General features: G+C 39.1%; 1 protein-coding gene across 1 annotated transcript in view; it reads left to right on the top strand.

Annotated features, from left to right (window-relative positions):
- The window catches only part of LOC145995223 (uncharacterized), a 32412-nt gene that overhangs the window by 870 nt on the left and 11856 nt on the right, over positions 1-19686 (top strand). Inside the window, exons 2-3 of the mRNA XM_083131788.1 lie at positions 5818-5904; positions 14579-14813. Coding sequence (XP_082987914.1) covers positions 5836-5904; positions 14579-14813 — 304 coding nt within the window. The 5' untranslated portion in view covers positions 5818-5835. The remainder of the gene's footprint in view (positions 1-5817; positions 5905-14578; positions 14814-19686) is intronic.

The following is a 19686-nucleotide window of genomic DNA, read 5'->3' as shown; positions in this document are numbered from 1 at the left end:
ATTTTTGTATTTATGCTAATGGAACCTAACCTAACAGGCCTAACCTAACCACGTAGGCATTCCTCGTCTGACGTCAATATTCAAGGTTGCAAGATGGTTGTGCGTAAAAGAAGAGCATTAACCAATTTCGAAAGAAAGATGGTTCCCACCCGAATAGGTGTCACTTATCACACAACACTCTAGCAACATTGTGTTCTGACGTCACAGAAGAGACCTTTTTCATGTTAGGCAATACAAAGGTAACGCGTCTCTTAGCGAAAATATTATTTTTTCTTTGTATGTATGCTAATGGAACCTAACCTAACAGGCCTAACCTAACCACGTAGGCATTCCTCGTCTGACGTCAATATTCAAGGTTGCAAGATGGTTGTGCGTAAAAGAAGAGCATTAACCAATTTCGAAAGAAAGATGGTTCCCACCCGAATAGGTGTCACTTATCACACAACACTCTAGCAACATTGTGTTGTGACGTCACAGGAAAGACCTTTTTCATGTTAGGCAATACAAAGGTAACGCGTCACTTAGCGAAAATATTATTTTTTCTTTGTATGTATGCTAATGGAACCTAACAGGCCTAACCTAACCACGTAGGCATTCCTCGTCTGACGTCAATATTCAAGGTTGCAAGATGGTTGTGCGTAAAAGAAGAGCATAAACCAATTTCGAAAGAAAGATGGTTCCGACCCAAATATGTGTCACTTATTGCACAACACTCTAGCAACATTGTGTTCTGACGTCACAGGAGAGACCTTTTGCATGTTAGGCAATACAAAGGTAACGCGTCTCTTAGCGAAAATATTATTTTGTCTTTGTATGTATGCTAATGGAACCTAACCTAACAGGCCTAACCTAACCACGTAGGCATTCCTCGTCTGACGTCAATATTCAAGGTTGCAAGAGAATTGTGCGTAAAGGAAGAGCATTAACGAATTGCGAAAGAAAGATGGTTCCGAATTGCTGTGTATGGACAATGAACGTGGTAAATCGCAAGGTTATTTTACAAGTTCTACACGTAAATGCGACGTATTAGCATAATTTCAAATAGGGGCACGAAAGTAGATATTTTCCGGTGAACGAGGTTGCACCACTGCATAAATCGACAAAACACTCTCAGAACGCCCCCTAAACCAGTATGCTATCACGGCCATAATGTGTTACAGATTCGAAACAACAAGTAACAGTAAGTACTCGTAAATAGAGAAAATAAACATTATCTTAGTTAGAAATGCATTATTTCGCCTTAAGAAATGTTCCGCAACGCGTTAGCAATGTAAAGAAGTCCGAAATATATGATTCGTAGGTGTTTCACCCATACGATAATAGTACCGCACAATTTTTGTCTTACATGTAAAAGAGAAGCTACTGAATAGCGTAGAAAGCCACAAAAAATGCAAAAACGAAAAGAACTTCTTTGGATCAGTCATACACTCTGATGTTAAATTATTTACATAATGAATATACGTATTTTTGAATAGGTTTTTTGATTGCCTCCAAATATCACAATGTTTTATAAGTGTGTTCATTGGGGGTACTGTTTCCACAAGCTCCAAGCCTGTTTCTTGTTTTTCAAAATAAGTATTAGGGTAATTGTCTGTTATATCGGAGACCCATTTCTATCGAATATTTTCAGTTTTAAATGATTCGTACTTACCAATTGTGTATTGCGGAACATAGTTGAACATTGTGCTTTTTACACGAAAATAACTTCGATTTTTCACATTATGAGTAATTCTTTTGGGTCCTTTCTTCCGTTGCGGAATACAATATGGCACGCACAGCTGTGGATCATCTCACGTCGTCCTTGTGTTTTGTCGATTTGGAGTGGGTATGCAGTTTTTCAACCTTCTTAACCGAAAAATACCTACTTTCGTGTTCATTATGTCATCACAAACCATTGACGGATAGCCCCAAAAACCATTCACGATAGTCCCCACAAACCATTGATGGATAGCCCCAAAAACCATTCACGATAGCCCCACGAACCATTTCCGGCAAGGTTAGGTAAGCATAGTTAAAAAAATAAAATTCTGGGGAAAAAAAAGCATGACTTTCGATACTCGCGCCATCTGCAGGTACATAATGGAAACAATGGCATAATGTTGTCGCTTTGTCTACGGTGAGAAAATACCTCCAAGAACTTTCAAAATACTACAGAAACTCATTTCCGTAAGTAGTTTCTTCTGTAAAAATGAAGAAATGTATCTCCGATATAACAGACATTTACCAGTATTAGTTCACTATCAAACCAAACAGAGTATTTCGCAGAGCAAGCTTTCTTGGTGGGAACAAAGTCATTTATTGCAGCATGCAGAACTTCCACAAACATCTCCATGGCATCATTGATCTCTTCCTGTTCCAGCAGAAACCAGGGGTAGGCATCTACTGCTTTGCGAATTTCATTCCAAAGGGCTTTTCGCCACAGGTGGTGCAGTCCGTTCTGGGGTTGGGGGTTTTTGACCTTCTCAACTGTGGACGGGAGGTGCACAGCGACATCGAGATGCATGGTCTGAGGGTAGCAAGTTCCTTTGTGGAGTTATCTCCATTTCACACAGTGTTGCCAGCACATAGTCCAAATTACTTTCACATCGTGTTTTGTGCATGTTATGTTGCTTCAACCCAATGCTGTGTATGGAAGAGTCGATAAACCATTTGTCATTTGAGCAATTTCCCAGTCAATTGAAAAATTGAAGTCACCACACTTCATGGCTGCCAACACCGAATCCCTGCAAGCTTCAAGCATATGTAGGGGAGAGTTTTTGTGCAGGCGGTAGTAGACACCAAGAAGAAGTTTCTTACCTTTCTGAATATTAAGTTCCACCCAAATTATTCCAGGTCTCGGTAAAGACTAAACGGTCATATTGTATTAATTGTATGCTGCACTTTTTGACACTCGGTGTAGTGCAGGTGTATTTGTGTCAAGCTGGTGCAAGGAAATGATGTTCAACCAAGTAGATGGATAGCGGTGCTAAAGTTCAGAGAAATCAACAAATGCCTGTATGTTACTTTAAACTGTCATTTGCGGTGCTAAAGTTCAGAAAAATCAACAAATGCCTGTATGTTACTTTAAACTGTCATTTGATTAGTTAGCATGCACCACATGCACACATTACACCGCTCCGGGATGGAATGCAAACAGTGCTGATATCAATACACTACTTGACTCCAAACTAACGAAGTAGACGACTCTGTGTTGCACAATGTAACCAACTAGGCGTGCAAGTGCAAGGAGACTCAAAACTCAAAAATTGCAGCGAACTGGACAGGGCTGATGAAACTAGAGGATGCCTTGTGCAAATTGGAATAAAGAAAAATCAATAATACAGTGCTGGCGACCAGCTGCACACAACAAGAAAGTGGAAAAATGTTGCTTTGTTTATAAAGAAGGTGTAAAGTATGCAGTTTTTCTTCGGCTGGTTACCGACCGTAAACCCTCAAAAATTTCGAAATATATATATTTTTTCAAGGCCAGGACTATTTTCAGCAGGTGCTAAGAACAGCATATGTGGTTATTTTCAACAGCCTGCATCATGCCATATCATTGTATTTTATTGGCAGTGTTGCTGAACTTGCTGTTAAGAAATTATTTTAAATTAAAAATGGGTTTGACTACTACTACTGTCACCAGATAGTGAGAATAGCAGAAAGTGCTGAAGACATTACATGATCAGGTTTTTCGGAGTTTCTACAGAAGTAATGGTAATCCGAATGGCACTACACCTGACATGCCTAATCTAACTATGAAAGCATTTAGGAATGTAATACCCCTTCATACTCACGCCATGTCACATATTAGCAGCACTAGTCCATGTTGGAACACCTCACAGTATTTTTCCAATTCCATTGCATGCCGAAAAAAGTACCTACTCGTCTCCTGAATGAAACTAAATGCACACCGACGAAAGCTTCATACACATCAACAACTAAGGAATACACACATCCGTGTAACAGGCCAGGTGCAGTTTAAAATCTGGTGAAAATAGTCACTTCGATTTTTTTCAATCCACAGATTTTTTACGATGCCCAACATTTATTTCAACACACAGAATCCACAAGTAACAGAAATTTAGACCCAAAATGTGACCACGGTGTGTCCAATTCTTTGCATCCCGGACCAGTTTCATCACTTCTTTAAAGGCAATGGGTGATATTCAGCAAACAACATCCCCCACAGTTCATTGTGCAAAGTCACACCTGCTGCCATGATTCCTGCAGGCATTTCGGAACGTGTTGTATGCACACTTGCAAGCATTGCACTTACAGTACTTCTAGCAGTGAAATGTAACTATTATATTCTAAATCTAGTCCTTTGCATTTTGCTTAGTTTCGCAACAATGACCAAACATTTCTTCACATTCATCTTCCATCCTGCGTTCTGTCTGCTCAGATTCTCTGTTGATCTCATTTCTATGCTGTTTATATCTCAGCTTGTCTGCTTATTCTTTGAATTTTTTGTTTCTTCTGTTAGGTTTAAAACATCCTTCATGCCTTTCCCAAGGCTTCTTAGTGTTCTTGTTTCACTTTCCATTTACTTTCTGTGTAGTGCTAAACAGCCTTCTCTCGATTTGGTTCATTTTTTTTTATCAAAACTGGTGTCTTCATCTTCCTCATCTTTATTTTTTTTATCCATTGTTTTACATCTTCCAGTTTTGGCATGTTGGAGAAATGATCTTATACAGGGCGTATATGATGAACCTCCGGGATTTTGAAGTGATGGAAAATTAAAAGGAACACACCTGCACATTTTTTGGTAATTTTATTGCAAAGAGCAACTCAGAAAGTTTATTACAAAAAATTACCCCACTTCTATGTGAGCACCTTTAGTGAGATGCAGAATGTCCAGCTGGTATTCTACTTCACGCCACATGCACTGCACCACCTCGTCAGGGATGGTATCAGTGGCAGCAACAACTCAGTCACACAAAGCATTCACTTTTCGCATGAGTAAACTGCATCCTTAATATACCCCCAGAGGAGTAACATCTGGGCTACGTGGTGGCCACGAGATAGGGCCCCCTTGCCCGATCCAATGATCTGGAAAAGTTTCATGTAACATGGCAAACGTGTACACTCCCATGAGGTGGGGCACCGTCTTGTTATTTGGATGCGGATGTGCAATTTGCAGAAAGGCAAACTGTTCCAACGTGTCCAAATAATTGTCAGAGCACACAGTGTCTTCACGAAAGAAAAATGGACCTATATTCTTTTTATGCATCAGTCTGCCTCAAACGTTCAGTTTTGGGCTGTCCCTGATGTGCTCCTGAATGACATTTGGGTTCTCTGATCCCCATATGCGAACATTGTGTTTGTTAACTTTGTCTAACACGTAAAACGTTGCTTCATCTGAGAACATTATCATGTTCAGAAACTCTGAGTTATCATCAATGCGAGAAAGACCATAGTTTGCAAAGTCAGTCCTTCGGGCTTGTCGTCCACTTTAATTTCTTGACAAATCTGAACTTTGTACGGGTGCAGATGCAGCCCTGTATTAACCGGGGTCTGTCTTATCTCCAGTATATTTTGCTCGTGAAATCATCATCATAACAGCTTGATTTCCTGCAGAAAGATAATCTAGCGATTTCCTATGCCTTAAATTGCAATTGTTTTAATACCTGGAAGACTGCTGTCTGCCTTCATCCATGCTTGATTCAGGAAATATAGACAGTAGCCCTACCCCAACTCCCGACTAACATATCCAAGAGGTCAGGACATAAAGATATGTTATACTTACATATGTGTTGGATCCATGTAATACCCTACAAATGTGTCATGTTAGTATGTACATACTGGAAAGCATGTTACGTGGTTATTTTTCTTCAGGTGAAGCTAACTTGCACAATGCCAAGGGAGAGAAAAGAAGAAGAACAAGAAGAAAACACAGATGTAGCAGACTCAGAACCTAAGAATGTAAGTTTTTTCTGATATTGCATGTACATGGTGAGAGTGTTTTATGTGTTAATAGTATATTAGCTAGTTTCTAATTAAATTCAATCTGTTGTAATGTTTAATGTGGCAGATGCACTAAACAATAAGAAATTTGTTAACAAGACTAACAAGAAAAGCTTCTTATTGTGTGTGCTTAAAATTTGATACCATTTTCTGGCTCTTTCCTATGTTCTCAAAACTTTGCATAACTACTGTTGTATATTACATAATATTTATTATTTTGAAAATTGCTTTTAATTTTCTGGTGGCATTTCCTTCTAGTTTTCCAGAACGTTCTTCAAGCCCATGCCACCAAGATATAAATGAAAAATCATGTGGCAAAGAAGGTGATGCACACTCTGTCTGATCAGTGGACATCCTGGCAACGGATGGTAATGATTAGAGCCTGGAAGTTTGGCAAAATGCCTCTTTTTATCTACTGCATATATTGATAAAATTTTTCCAGATATACATTTTTTATTTTGTTTCGAATGTTTTAGAAGCCTTTTCATTTTACCTATTTGGGACCCCACTGCCTATTTTTAATTATAATGCCTTTTTTTGCCTTTTTCAACGAAATTTGGCCATTTTTTTTTAAAAAAAAAGTGTAGCCTATATAAATTATTTTTCTCCCAAAAAACGTTGTTGGCATTTATTTTTCTTCCGTTTATTATGTGAATAATTTTCGCCTTATTATTGAACTCATGCATGTTTCAACATTGCTGAAGGAGAAAAGTGTGAGAAAATGCTGAGTTAGGATATTGCCAATCGGTTAACATTTCCTTGTGCATGATTGACTGCTGAAGTGGACAGGTTGATTTTGAACACAAAGAAGATATTTCTGAAATCTCCCTCTCGAACCCGAAAATTTAAGGAAGTTGCATCTGAGCTTAGTTTACCTCCACAACCAGTCTTGACCAGATGGGGAGCCTGGATATCAGCAGCTATATATTATGCTAACAACCTTGAAGAAATCAGTAGGTGATAGATGCTCTTCCAGAAAATGAAGCGGCTTCAATTCGTGAAGTGAAAAAACTCCTGTGCTATTCAAGTTTATTTTTGCACATTATGGTGCATTGCCAGAGACAATTACAATTATAGCATCCATGAAAATCTACGAGGAATCTATGCAGCAGATGATGGAAGTGCTAGGAGAAAAGGGGTCAGCTGTTGTGGAAAAGTGCAAATGGGTAGTGAGTGCAAATGAGGACTTGAAACAATTTAAACAATTTGTGATATTCTAAAAGGTGAAAATGCTGTTACCAAAATGAGTCCAACTACATTAGCGTGTTTTATGTATGCTCCAATAACTTCTGTCGAAGTAGAAAGATCATTTTCTATTATGAAAAACATTCTCTTACAGACTACTATCAATGAATGTTGAGAACTTTAAAAAACACCTTGTAGTTAAGTGCAATCAAGACGGAGAAAATTGAAATGCTCTTCCCAATGTAGATTTTAACATGTTGCCAGAAATTATAGATAAAAGTAAGCGACTTCCAAATGTGCCTTTTTTCAGTTTATTTTGCCTTTTTTTAATTTTAGTGCCTATTTTCCACATTATAAATGCCTTTTTGCCTGCCTATTTTAACGAAAATAAATGTCTGAACTTCCGGGCTCTAGTAATGATTAAAGCCTTCATTGTAATTTCAAACTCCCAGCCATTACTAGGTGTGTTTCTTAGGTGATTTTTATCAGTGTGTGCACTAGAGAAATGTTAGAGAAATTCAACCATGAAATTTACAACAGTGAGGTGCAGTTAGGCATGAAACATGGCGAAAACTCATTAGAAACCAGAAATTGACTAAGTACTATGGGGATCAGAGCCTGTCGAGAGCACAAGTCAAGAAAGGTGGAAGGCAATCTGTGCTCCTAAAAATGTTCAGCATATCACCACCTCAAAATTAATGTAATAATTCATACCTGCCATTCCATGTCAAATTGCAAAGACGTTGACCCCACATATACTAGTGTCAAGATACCTGAAATCTTGAAAAATATGCAAACTACAATATTTCCCCTCTGTCATTCATCCTGACTGTTCCCCCCGGTTCTGTTATCTCCCCTGTGACTTAGAGCGACACTAACACCACTGCTTCCATGCCAGGGTTTCAGATATGTGTTTGATCAGTGGTGGCAAACAGGGAGGTTGAAGGGGCATCCCCCCCCCGGTTTTTGCCACTTTTGCCCCCGAACAATGCTAAACCTTATCTATGAGGGGAGGAAAACTGTCTTTGCCCCCCCCCCCCCCTCGGGTTTTGCACCTTGCCTCCCTAGTTTTTTAACCCAATTGCCGCCAATTATAGATTTTAATTTGCATAAAAGGTTTGATATGCTCCAAAAGAAATCACGTGAGACACTGTTGGAAATTTTTGTGTACTTTTGCAGACTGGGGTTAGTAATTGGCTTATTTTAAATGGCACATTGTACAAAAGACCGGACATCAGAAAGTATGGCAGGTAGGTATGAGAAAGAGGATTTTAAAGTGTTACTGCTGTTGGGTCCATGTAGTCTCACTTGCACATTTGAAGTCCTACTTGGTAGATATTTTTTTTACTTGTTTTGAGTTTTTGAATTCTGTCCTCCATGGTCCTCCAGTGTTCCAGATGAAGTTGTATTTAGGAAGACGATTGTGGATGATGTCCTTTCTTACCTTTTTTTCCAGTGGCTAACAGTCCATGTTTGTGGTGCATTTTGATCTACATGTTGAGTGTGAAAACTATGATTAGTGTCATATAACATGATTGATAGTGGCAAATCTTTCATTATTTTGCAATAAATTTACTTAAAATCATTTTTGTATGTATGCTGAATTGGTATGAGTAAGAACGTGAGAAAAGGGATTGCTGTTAGAAAACACGGCTGTGAGGTGGCTGGTTGTAAGGTGTAGGAGCACCAACTAACAATTATTTTAAACTAGGAATGCATGTACCTAAAGAGAATAGTAAGGTAATGAATTGCAAATTGAAAGGGTTACAAAATGAACAGAAATTTAAAAAAATATATTTTAAAAATTATCATAGTGTTCAGTTACAACCCTTAATGTAAGTGTACATTAGATTGATATACCTTCTTTCAAAGGAACATTAAATTTGAAGCAAGTACATGGGAAAGAATTTGGACTTTCCAAAATTTTGGAATCTTGTTCTGCTTTACTTAATGTTTAGTGTCAAATGTCACTGGATAGAATCTTTCCAAACCAGCAAAATAACAATTTAATTAGATTTTGTATAACATGTAAAGAATAACTTCATTACAAACTGTCAGCATAACATTGTTTGTTATTCCTGAACCTGAAAGTACCTCAGCTTGTTTCAGTATTGGCACTTCTATTCAATAAATAAGCATCATACAGTCCATCAGTTTAACTTGAAATCTGTACTTGTAGATTTCTTCTTCTACAATGTAAGAACTCCCAAGCATGTCCAGATTTAGGGGGAGTGGGGTAAGGGTGTGCAACACTGCATCTTCCCTTGGAAAAAAATAGATTCCTTATAGGTGGGCCTTCACATATATAAAACAAAGTCTGCTCTTATGTAGTGAACCTGTATTCCTGTTAGTTTCCCTCAAATATTCTGATTTGTGGCCTTTGTTCTCCAGTTTTGAATTTCTGCTTGTCTAATGGTTTGTAGGACAATTATACCTGTTGCTTTGTGTTTTTCATGTGTGTCTTGTCTTCGATACACAGCTAAGGTCTAAATCACCATCCCTGAGACCTTCTGTAAACAAACGGTCTCACCGATTCGATGTATCACTCCGCGTCAGCTGATCCATGACCGCAATCATCTGCTGTTACACTCATAGTTCGCCGCACCTATTCATTTTATATAAGAGCCTGTGAATGTGAGAACCCGCTCTCAAAACATCAGACGAATATGCAGCCGCATACATTGTTACTCTCCCGGTCATTCTCTCTTTCATAACCCTTAAAACTACAGACACTGACACACCACTGCACTGGGATACGAACTTAACCACTTCATTTACTGGTTTCTCAGGATACCACTGACAGAACATTACATAAATATTGAGTAGAATCTGTTTCTCACCCCTTTTCAAAGGCTGTTCTTGCTGGTGTTTTGAAAACAAGCTCGGAGTAAACTGAAACTTTCCCTCACGCATAGAAATCTGCATGTTATTTTTCTAAGGCTAAGTCAGGCAATATTACTAAGTTGCACTACTTCCTTGCTGTTCACATGATTATTTTTAGAAAATAACCAATGTTATAAAATATCATTATGTACACAAATCTCTAAGCTCATTGAAAGTTACAATGCATATTCCTACAGAATATTCACACTTATCTTGCCTTGCCATGTTACCAAGTTATTTTACGAAGTGCACTATATTTGGCGGAACAAAAATCGTTATTAGGATACTTGTCAAAGTTTCCAACCGCAATAAATTTACGAACTTTCTTTGTCTTGTTTTGAACATCATCATCAATATATTTATTGGACTTACAGCAATGCATATGGCTGTTTATGCCCATTATATATTTTATTTACATAAGATACAATTTACATAAAATGTACAAACAAATTTCAAATACACTCCTATCTATATCAAACCTTAGAAATATACATTACCATGTTATATCATTTTGTCTAAAAAATGCAAGTAAAATATATTCAAAGAAAGAAGCCAAATTTATGGGAAATGATTACTGGTGCAAAGAGTTAACCATAAAGGTGAAGCAATAAGTAAAAAAAGAAAGAGCATTGGGTTTAAAGTGAGACGTCATTTGCGGCAGCATATCCCATACTACAAATTTGCCATGGTTTTACCTTATGTAATGAATCCTGTAACAACGCTGGATTTTCGTGTGGATTATTTTACTTGTATGAGTTTGCAATGCTTTCTGCATGCAGGTGGTTTTGTTTACAGAAGGTGTCAGGGTTTGTGATTTGAACTATAGTTTCTTTTCATACCCCTGTAATCTATTGCCTGAAGTTTATTCATACATAACCATATATTCAGTTCCTTCAGATTCATAACTGATGGTATACTGCTGCTCCACTCTGAGACTGTTTCTCTTGTTTCCTCCAGCTCCCTGATAAAGTTCAAAGTAAATCATGTAACCTGAGATTTCAGCATGAATCCACGTTTCATGGCTTGACCTTTTTTTCATCAATGGCATATACTGGGTTCAAAACCTGGGTTATCTCACCATATGCTTGAATGATCAAAAATTTGATGGTGAAAGGGATCTTTAGTTCATTTTTTTTATTTTGAAGTGATGTGACTTTGCGATTAAAAATAACCTCGCAAATAATTATGAAAATGTACACGTATCATTAAAAGGAAAACAATAAGGAAAGGATTTCAAGTATTTCATGGTTATTTATAAAAATACAGGCACATATTGTGAAACATTTGTTCATGCGAGAATGAAATATATAATAAACTTCTTTCCTTGACCACTTCATATGAACAGGAACTACATTCTTCTCTTTCAGACTTTGTGATGGAGTGGTTAGCACAGCATGTTTTGCCCTAATGGCATACTCGTAAGTTCGTAGTCTTGTAATGAAGGGACCCGAGTTCAATACTCAGTGGAGGTCCATAGTGGTTCGGATTCCACTTTAAACTGTCGGTTCTGACACAATTAGTGTATCTGTGCATGCAGTGGACAAAAATCAAACTCTCAGCATGGGGTCCCTGGTTCGAATGAATATTCTTTGTGAGTGGGGGTGTACATAGTGACCATCCATGTGTGTTTGTGATAGTCGCTTCATCTATTTCATCATATTGCCATTCATTCTCATCTTCCTTATTATCCAAAAGTAGCAGAAACACTAAGTAAAATAAACTAAATTAATCAATCAATCTTTGCGAGTGTCCTTTCATTAATGTCATCATATCATTACTGATCCTCATTGTCTCAATTAGCCAAAAGTGGCAGAAATGCGGCTGTAAATATCAAAAATAAATCCAATCCATTTTTCTCTTCTTTTTTGTAATGGCAGAGGCCTTCTTATCTTTAATATTTAAGGCTCTTCCTAACATGGAAAGCCTAGTAAATATTTTCATCAATGATTCGTTAATTACATCACAACATGGCAACATTGAGAGGTCAAGCATTGAGGAGAATGAAGACATCTTTGTCCAGCGGCCTGTGTTAAAATCCGCCATCAAATATAACTGCATTGAAGGGGATCTTCAAGTGGAAGTCTAAAGTAAAGATGCTCATAAACTATTGCCCCCCCCCCCCCAGTTGTTAAAGTCTGCGCGTTTATTATGTCCCCATCGGCAACCCTTTTATAAAACTTAACACTGACAACACTAGCAAACAATAGCCAAACCGCTCCCGATAAGCGCGTGCACTCAGACGTTGTTGCCACATTTTCTTTACATTTCTTGTAGTTGCAAGGCACCTCTATTTATTTTTGCTCCATAACCACGTGTGGGGTTGATTCTTTTTAACTAGTTGTGTTGTGTTATGGTGCTGTTTTGTTGCTTTGTTATAGTGTTGTGCTTTTAGTTTTTTTTCCTTAGACTTTGCATAATGCAAGTTATCACTCACGGCTGCTAGTGAAAATTCCAAGTATGAAGACAAGACTGCAGGATATTATTTCCTTCATGGAGAGCAGAGGTGCCCCCCTCTCAAAGCCAATGGCGCATTCCCCCAAAAATCATGTCATGCGTCCCCCCAGATTTGATCATGTGCCCCCCCCAAAAAAAAAACATAATTCGCGCCCTCAAACCATATCGTAATCCCCACAAAGTATTTAATTACGACAGTGTGTCTACCGAAAGTAACTTTTTTCTTAGCTTTACAAAACACTATACTTGATCTGCCCTTATTCCCTAAACAGGGGTGCCCATCACTCAAGACCACCCCTAAAATGGTTCATAATCCCCTGAAAATAGTTTGGATGAATGTGTAATAGTTGATGTCTATTTGAATGAAATACCATGTTACATTGTCCATATTTTTTGATTGTTCGATTTTCGAAAAAACTTAAAGTTAGCACATTGATTGGTTAAATATAGTAAATTAAAATATGTAAATATGCATATAAATAGTATTTTTGAGTGGGTTCATAAAACTCAATTTGAGTATTTAACACAAATTGTTACACAACTTAAGATAAAGATAAAATAATTCAACCTTGGCAAACCAAATAATATGCTCCAGCCGTATGCCAGATTCAATTTGTTTCACGAGACATTACAGAACCCTAGCTAGAAATTCTTAACCTCAGGGCGATAATGTAACAGGGTTCCTCTTTCAAAGAACTCACCCTCACCCCCCGTTTTCCTCGGGTAAATAATTATTTTAGTAACAAACCATAATCCATAACAATAATTACTTGGATTTTATCTTCAGTGCAAATTTAAAATTTTCCTGTGACAAGTTAGAAATGCGGATTCGATATATTTTTGTCCCAAATGATGCACCTGCTTTAAATTAAGCAGTATACCAACACTAAGCATTATATTTTAAGAAGTGATGTTATTAATGAATATCGAGAATATCGTTTTTGTCTTGTAATGCAGCTATAGTATAAAACTTCACATTCACCTCAGTAAAGCACCAAACATGCATTCTCGCAACACATGATTGCGAGTGAAGCGAGCAAGAAAAAATTTACACCCATTTCTTTACAGGCTTTCAAGAATATTAATTTAATGGGGTGTCAATACTTCCTTAAGATCCCGAGATATTTTGTCTTTTCCAGCTTCTCTTTTGGCACGTTTGGGGTCAAAAACGTGTACTACATACAATATCGCTAAATACAGTCTCGAAAACTTAATGTTCGAACTCTCTCGACAATCTAAGATTTAACACTTTATCAAGAGCTTCCTATTTGCTCCTTTAAATTTAATGCAATACACCAAAATTTCCATGCTAGTTTTAGACAGCATTGCCTCCTCCAAAAAAATTAATTCTCAGTCTCCACACCAGGATTTCCGCAACAGTCTAATACAATAGTTATACACAAGAATTGGATACCCCTTCAATTTAATGTTCAATCCCCCTCTAACAAAAATACCAGCCATAATGTAAGACCTAGAGTTGGTTACTGCCCCCCCCCCCATGTTTAATTCAGAATCCCCCCCAAAACCCCGGTGTCAATTAAGGCCTAATATGTAAGAGTTTTATATTTCTCCCCCCCCCCCCTTTCGATAATGCCCTTAAACACTTCCTTTTTTATCTTTATCTGTATTTCTTTTCTCTTTCCATATTCTTTAATTTTGTTTCTCTTTCTTTTTTTTCCTTATCATTTCCTTCTGTTTTCCCTCTTTATCTCTTCAATTTGGCAACATCGCTTTCATACTCTAGTTTGTTTCCTTCTACTTCAAAAGAAAACCGCCTGCTTGGGTGTTTCTTTTCACAAAGAGTACCGCTCCCTTTGTTAACCGCTGGGGATATAATGAACGTGCGGACTATATGTGGGAGTGAAGCATCAGTCACATTCGCAAGTTGATAATTTCCTGTACTTTAGTTTGTATTTTAGAGATAGCTTAGCTAGCCTCGAATACATGCATCTGGCTCTGATATTCTTGGGTACTTTGAAGCATTTTGTGTGATTGTCCGAAATTGGACCAAACCCTTGCAGTATTGTCTTCTGGAATGATTTTACAATGCAGTCTTTAACAAAGTAAGTGAAAGTTTATTTATTTTATACCCTTCGTTTTTTGTTTCCAGGAAAACCCTCCACCTCGTTCAAAAAAAAAAGTCAAAAAGGTCAAACCAACATGGCAAGAAATATGGATTGGTCGTAATGCAAGTAAGAGGAAGAAGCCTCAGCACAGCTGGCAATTGGAGAAACATCGCTTTGTGAAAATAAAGAAACGACTGTCTCCTATTAGCAGAAAAAGACTATTTGTTGACATCCGACAATATTATGATCTAAATGGAAAGCTGATGCCAACAAAGACAGGTAGGGTGGTTGTTGTGTAGTCTTATAAAGATGCTTTCTAGCTCCAATATTGCAATCTTAACCCTTAATGCTAATGTTTTTTTTTATGACATTAGGCACAGTATCTGGCCTTATTTCTGCATGAAATTTGAAATTATGCCTGGCTCTAAATTCTATTTCATATTTTGGAATGTAAATATTATAGTTACAAATCATACCTTGTTTTGTTCATCTTCAATCAGGCTATAAGTTCATGCTTATTAAGAAAACTGTAGCAATTACAAGGGTGTAATTTTTCCCCCACAAAATTTCAACTTTGCACCCTTCCCATGGAAAAATGCCTGAACTTAGAAATGCGTGCAGGCAGGGCTTCTGCTCGTACCGTCAACTTAGCATGGGTCATGAAGGCGATGACAAAAAATCATTTATTACTGTGTAAAACAAGTATCTTATAACTTCCAGTGCAAAAATGTGTGCTCTATTTCTTGGAGATAAATTATGCTCTAACAGTATAGCAGTATTTACTAAAATTCATCCACTTGGTAGAGGTTTTTTCCATTAGGCTGAAAAAGCAATACTGGTTGGTAACAGTCAATGGCTGAACACGTGAACAGCCATGTTCATTGCCAATATATAGGTTCTGACTGGCAAGAAATTATTGTTACAATAATGCCTTTTTTAGAATTACAAATATTTTAGTCATAATATTTTTTCGCAAATTTTGAAATACTTTTAGAACACTCGGGTTTACATGCCAATTTCTTCAATATGAGAGGTGTTCCGGTACAAAAAGGTACGCAGAGTTTATACAAGAATGGCATAGGAGACAGTAAACACTTATCACAATTAAAGAAAAGTTCGATATTTCGAGGTCATGACCTCATTTTGACAGTAGGTAGAAAGTATGGAGTACAAAAGCGTAGAGGCACAGAATACTGACTCCAGCGTCCATCAGCACAGTGGTGCCAGAAACAAGTGATAGAACACGGGTCTTGCGAAAAGATCCTTTCACCAGTGTTTACTGCGGGATGGGTGGTGGGTGGGGGGGTTGTCATTAGGGGGGGGATGGGAGAATACTTATTGCATGGCTAGGTTGAGTCTGGGGGTATGGTGGCGTGCATTCCTGAAATGTAGGTCTTTTCCCGGCCTTTTCCCATCACCTGTGGGTGGAGGTGTCAGTGTGCTGGGGTATAGGTGTATTATGGCTACATGGAAACGGTTGTTGAAGGTGATGGTGTGGGTGGCAACAGTTAAGTCTGAGTTTTGGGTGGAAGCTCTGTAGTTATTGATGCGGAGGTTCAGGGAAAGTAGAGGTTTCACCCAGGTAGAAGTAACCACAGATTTGACAGATGAGGGTGTATATTAGGTTGGAAGAGTGGCAGGTGCCCTTTCGGTGAAGGGTGGATTCACCAGCTGTAGTCGGGATCTGGAGGGTGGGGGAGGTGATAAATATGGGGCAGATCTTGCATCTGGGTTTGTTGCACTTGTGGGCTCGGGTGGTGGGATAGGAGCGGTGGGTGTATTATGGACTAAGATGTTCTTGAGGTTGGGGGGCGTTGGAAGACTACCCTAGGTTTGTCCCAGAAGATGTCTCTGTTGTCGGGATCAATGTAGACGATGGGAAGGAGGGAGTGGATGGTATGTTTAATTTTCAGGAGGTGAGGGTTGTATTGGGTGATCATAGCGGGAGGGTTGGTTTTGGGTTGCATGGCACGGATGTGAGACGTGGCTCTGGTTATTTGTTTGTTGATGAGAGTTGGCGAACCCTCCCTCACAACCTTCCTAAACCAACTGAACAACTTCACCACCCTCAAATTCACCTGGTTCCACTCAAATATCCAAGTGACCTTCCTAGATGTGGATATCCACATCGTGGGAGACCACTTCGAAACATCCATACATATCAAAACAACCAACCACCTCCAGTATCTTCACTACTCCAGCTCCCACGCACCACACCAAAAAAGCCATACCATTCTCCCTAGCCCTTAGAGGCCAATACCTAAACTCATCCCCCTCATCCCACCAAAACTACAACCTATGCTTGCACCAAGCCCTAATCAACCAGGGCTACCCCTCCATTCTCATCAACAAACAAATGACCAGAGCCACGTCTCACACCTGTGCCATGCAACCCAAAAACAACGCTCCTGCAAATTAAACATACCATCCACTCCCTCCTTCCCATCCTCCACAGTAATCCCGACACCAGAGACATCTTTCGGGACAAACCTAGGGTCGTCTTCCAATGCCGCCCACCCCCAACCTCAAGAACATCTTAATACACCCAGCTAGCCACCCAATAAGTATTCTCCCATTTCCCCCCCTAATCGCAACCCACCCACCATCCATCCCACAGTGAACACTGGTGAAAGGATCTTTTCGCAAAACCCGTGTTCTATCACTTTTTCTGGCACCACTGTGCTGACGGATGCTGGAATCAGTATTCTGTGCCTCTACGCTTTTGTACTTCATACTTTCTACCTACTGTGAAAATGAGGTCATGACCTCGAAATATCGAACTTTTCTTCAATTGTGGTAAGTGTTTACGGTCTCTTACACCATTTTTGTTGATCCGCCCTTCTGGCACTCTTTCTCATTATATCCCTTATATATATATAGGGTGGCTCAAAAAGTCACTTAACACCCCTGGTACAAGGCCACTGCAGCGTGCAACATGGAAATGGTGATGACCAATCGTTATCAGGCCAAGGAAGAACCACATTGATGCCACCCGGTTATACGTCAAAACATCGATGCAAAAACATCGATGCAAAAACATCGATAACAAAAACATAGCCTACTTTTCATCGACAGTACAAAACATCGACAGCACAAAACATCGACAGTACAAAACATCGACAGTACAAAACATCGACAGTACAAAACATCGACAGTACAAAACATCGACAGCACAAAACATCGACAGTACAAAACATCGACAGCACAAAACATCGACGACAAAAATATGGATGGCAAAAACATCGACAACAAAAACATCGATGCCAAAAACATCGACACCAAAAACATCGATGCCAAAAATATCGACACGAAAAACATCGCTATTTTTTTGTCATTAAAACAGTTAATTTATAATGCAGTCATGTTTTATTATTATTGAAGGATGGCGGAAAGTAGGAGGAGCAGGGTAGAAAGACTGGGGTGAGTAACAGAGTGGAAAGTAGAGGGGCGCTAGAACTCCAACTCGCCCAGGTGAAATTTATATCTTGATTCGTTCCATGAATTGGATTTAGTGTTGTGATAATATCATCATGAAGCTACAGCTCTTCTTTCTTTCGACCAAACATGCCTACATTGGTCGATTTGTTTTTATATTTCTTATCAGCAATGGTTGTTGCACAAGAGCGGTATTTTCATTGATTCGATAATTTTGCGCTGCACGCGCACTTTCTGACATCAAAACAATATCATTATTAGCACTTGATTCTTGCCCCAAAGCTCAAACAATGGAATCGTAAACAATGCGAAGTGTCATGTTTCCTTCTGCTTTCTAGCAAGCTGCTTTTAACTGCATAGACAGGATCGTTGTATGCTCGTTATATTGTGGAGGTGGAAGAAATGTTCCTTGATGACTATGGTACGAAACCGACTGAGGGGCCCCTTTGCTTTACCTCCCCCGCCCACCTTCACGCAGCGGTATCTGTAGACCCCTTGTGACAGCCACTGGACAGAAGCCTTCAAAACATCGTCTCTCCCAAACATCAGGGTTTGTTAATCTGCAACTGATATCAATTCTGCCAGTCACACCAGAAGGGTTGCTACAATTTTTTTTCCCAAATGTAGATTGTGCATGAGGTGTTTTTAACAAACAACGTGTTTTTTTTTTTTTTTTTTCAAAATACACAGCCTTATATGAACATAAGAAAATAAGGAGAATAATTTAAGGAATTCCGTCCATTGGAATTTATTTTAGCTGTAAGTTTTGGTACTAGTTTGTGTTGGACATAAATACACATAGGCGGAACTAGAATTTGTTTCTGGGAATGGCACAGAATATATATATGTATGTGTGTGTGTGTGTATATATATATATATATATATATATATATATATATATAAATCAAATAAGGTAAAAGGGAAACACTCACCGGACAGTAGGAAAATTCAAAATTTTCGCTAATTTATAGCATCATCGGTGTGAGAAGAAACAGAAGACGGAACTGGAAGTTGAGGTCCTGCAGAGTTGCCAGGTCCCCATTGAAGAAGAAGCGGTGCGTAGAACGAAAAAAAACACTGTTTCGTCACCAGGCTCGTCGTAAACTGTGAGTGTGTAGGATGAGTTGGGAGGGTGGGTGAGGGTTGGGCATTACTGGGTGGCCTTGTTCAGGCCAGGTGGAGTGGTTGCACTCATGGCCGATATATAGGCCCTCTCCCATCTTTTGCGAACAGAGGTGTTGGCTGGTTGGGGTAGGAGGTGGATGATCGCTACCCGGAAGCAGTCGTTGAAACTGATGTTGTGGTGGTTGGTGGTGGACGGCGACAGTGAAGTCCAGGTTGTGGGTGGAGGAGCGGTGGTTATTGATGCGGAGGTTGAGGACCGTTGATGTTTCCCCCAGGTAAAAATCACCACAGATGTTGCAGGTGAGGATGTAGATAAGGTTTGAGGCATGGCAGGTCCCTTTGGGATGGAGGGTAAATTTGCCAGTGGGCGTTGTGCACCTGGAGGGTGTGAGAAGTGATGAGGATGGGACAGGTCTTGCACCTGGGTCGGTTGCATTTATGGCAGGAAGGTGATCTGGATGTGGACATGCACATCGAGGGAGGACACCTGACTACCGCCATCCACATAAAACCCACCAGCTGCCTCACATACCACTACCACCAAGAAGCCTGCTGCCACCAACCCACCTGCACTCATCACCCAATATCATCC

The sequence above is a fragment of the Lepisma saccharinum genome, chromosome 11 (genome assembly GCF_977018435.1).
Source record: "Lepisma saccharinum chromosome 11, izLepSacc3.1, whole genome shotgun sequence".
Taxonomy (NCBI): domain Eukaryota; kingdom Metazoa; phylum Arthropoda; class Insecta; order Zygentoma; family Lepismatidae; genus Lepisma; species Lepisma saccharinum.
The sequence above is the reverse complement of the archived record's forward strand: the minus strand, read 5'-3'. Positions and strand labels throughout refer to the sequence as shown.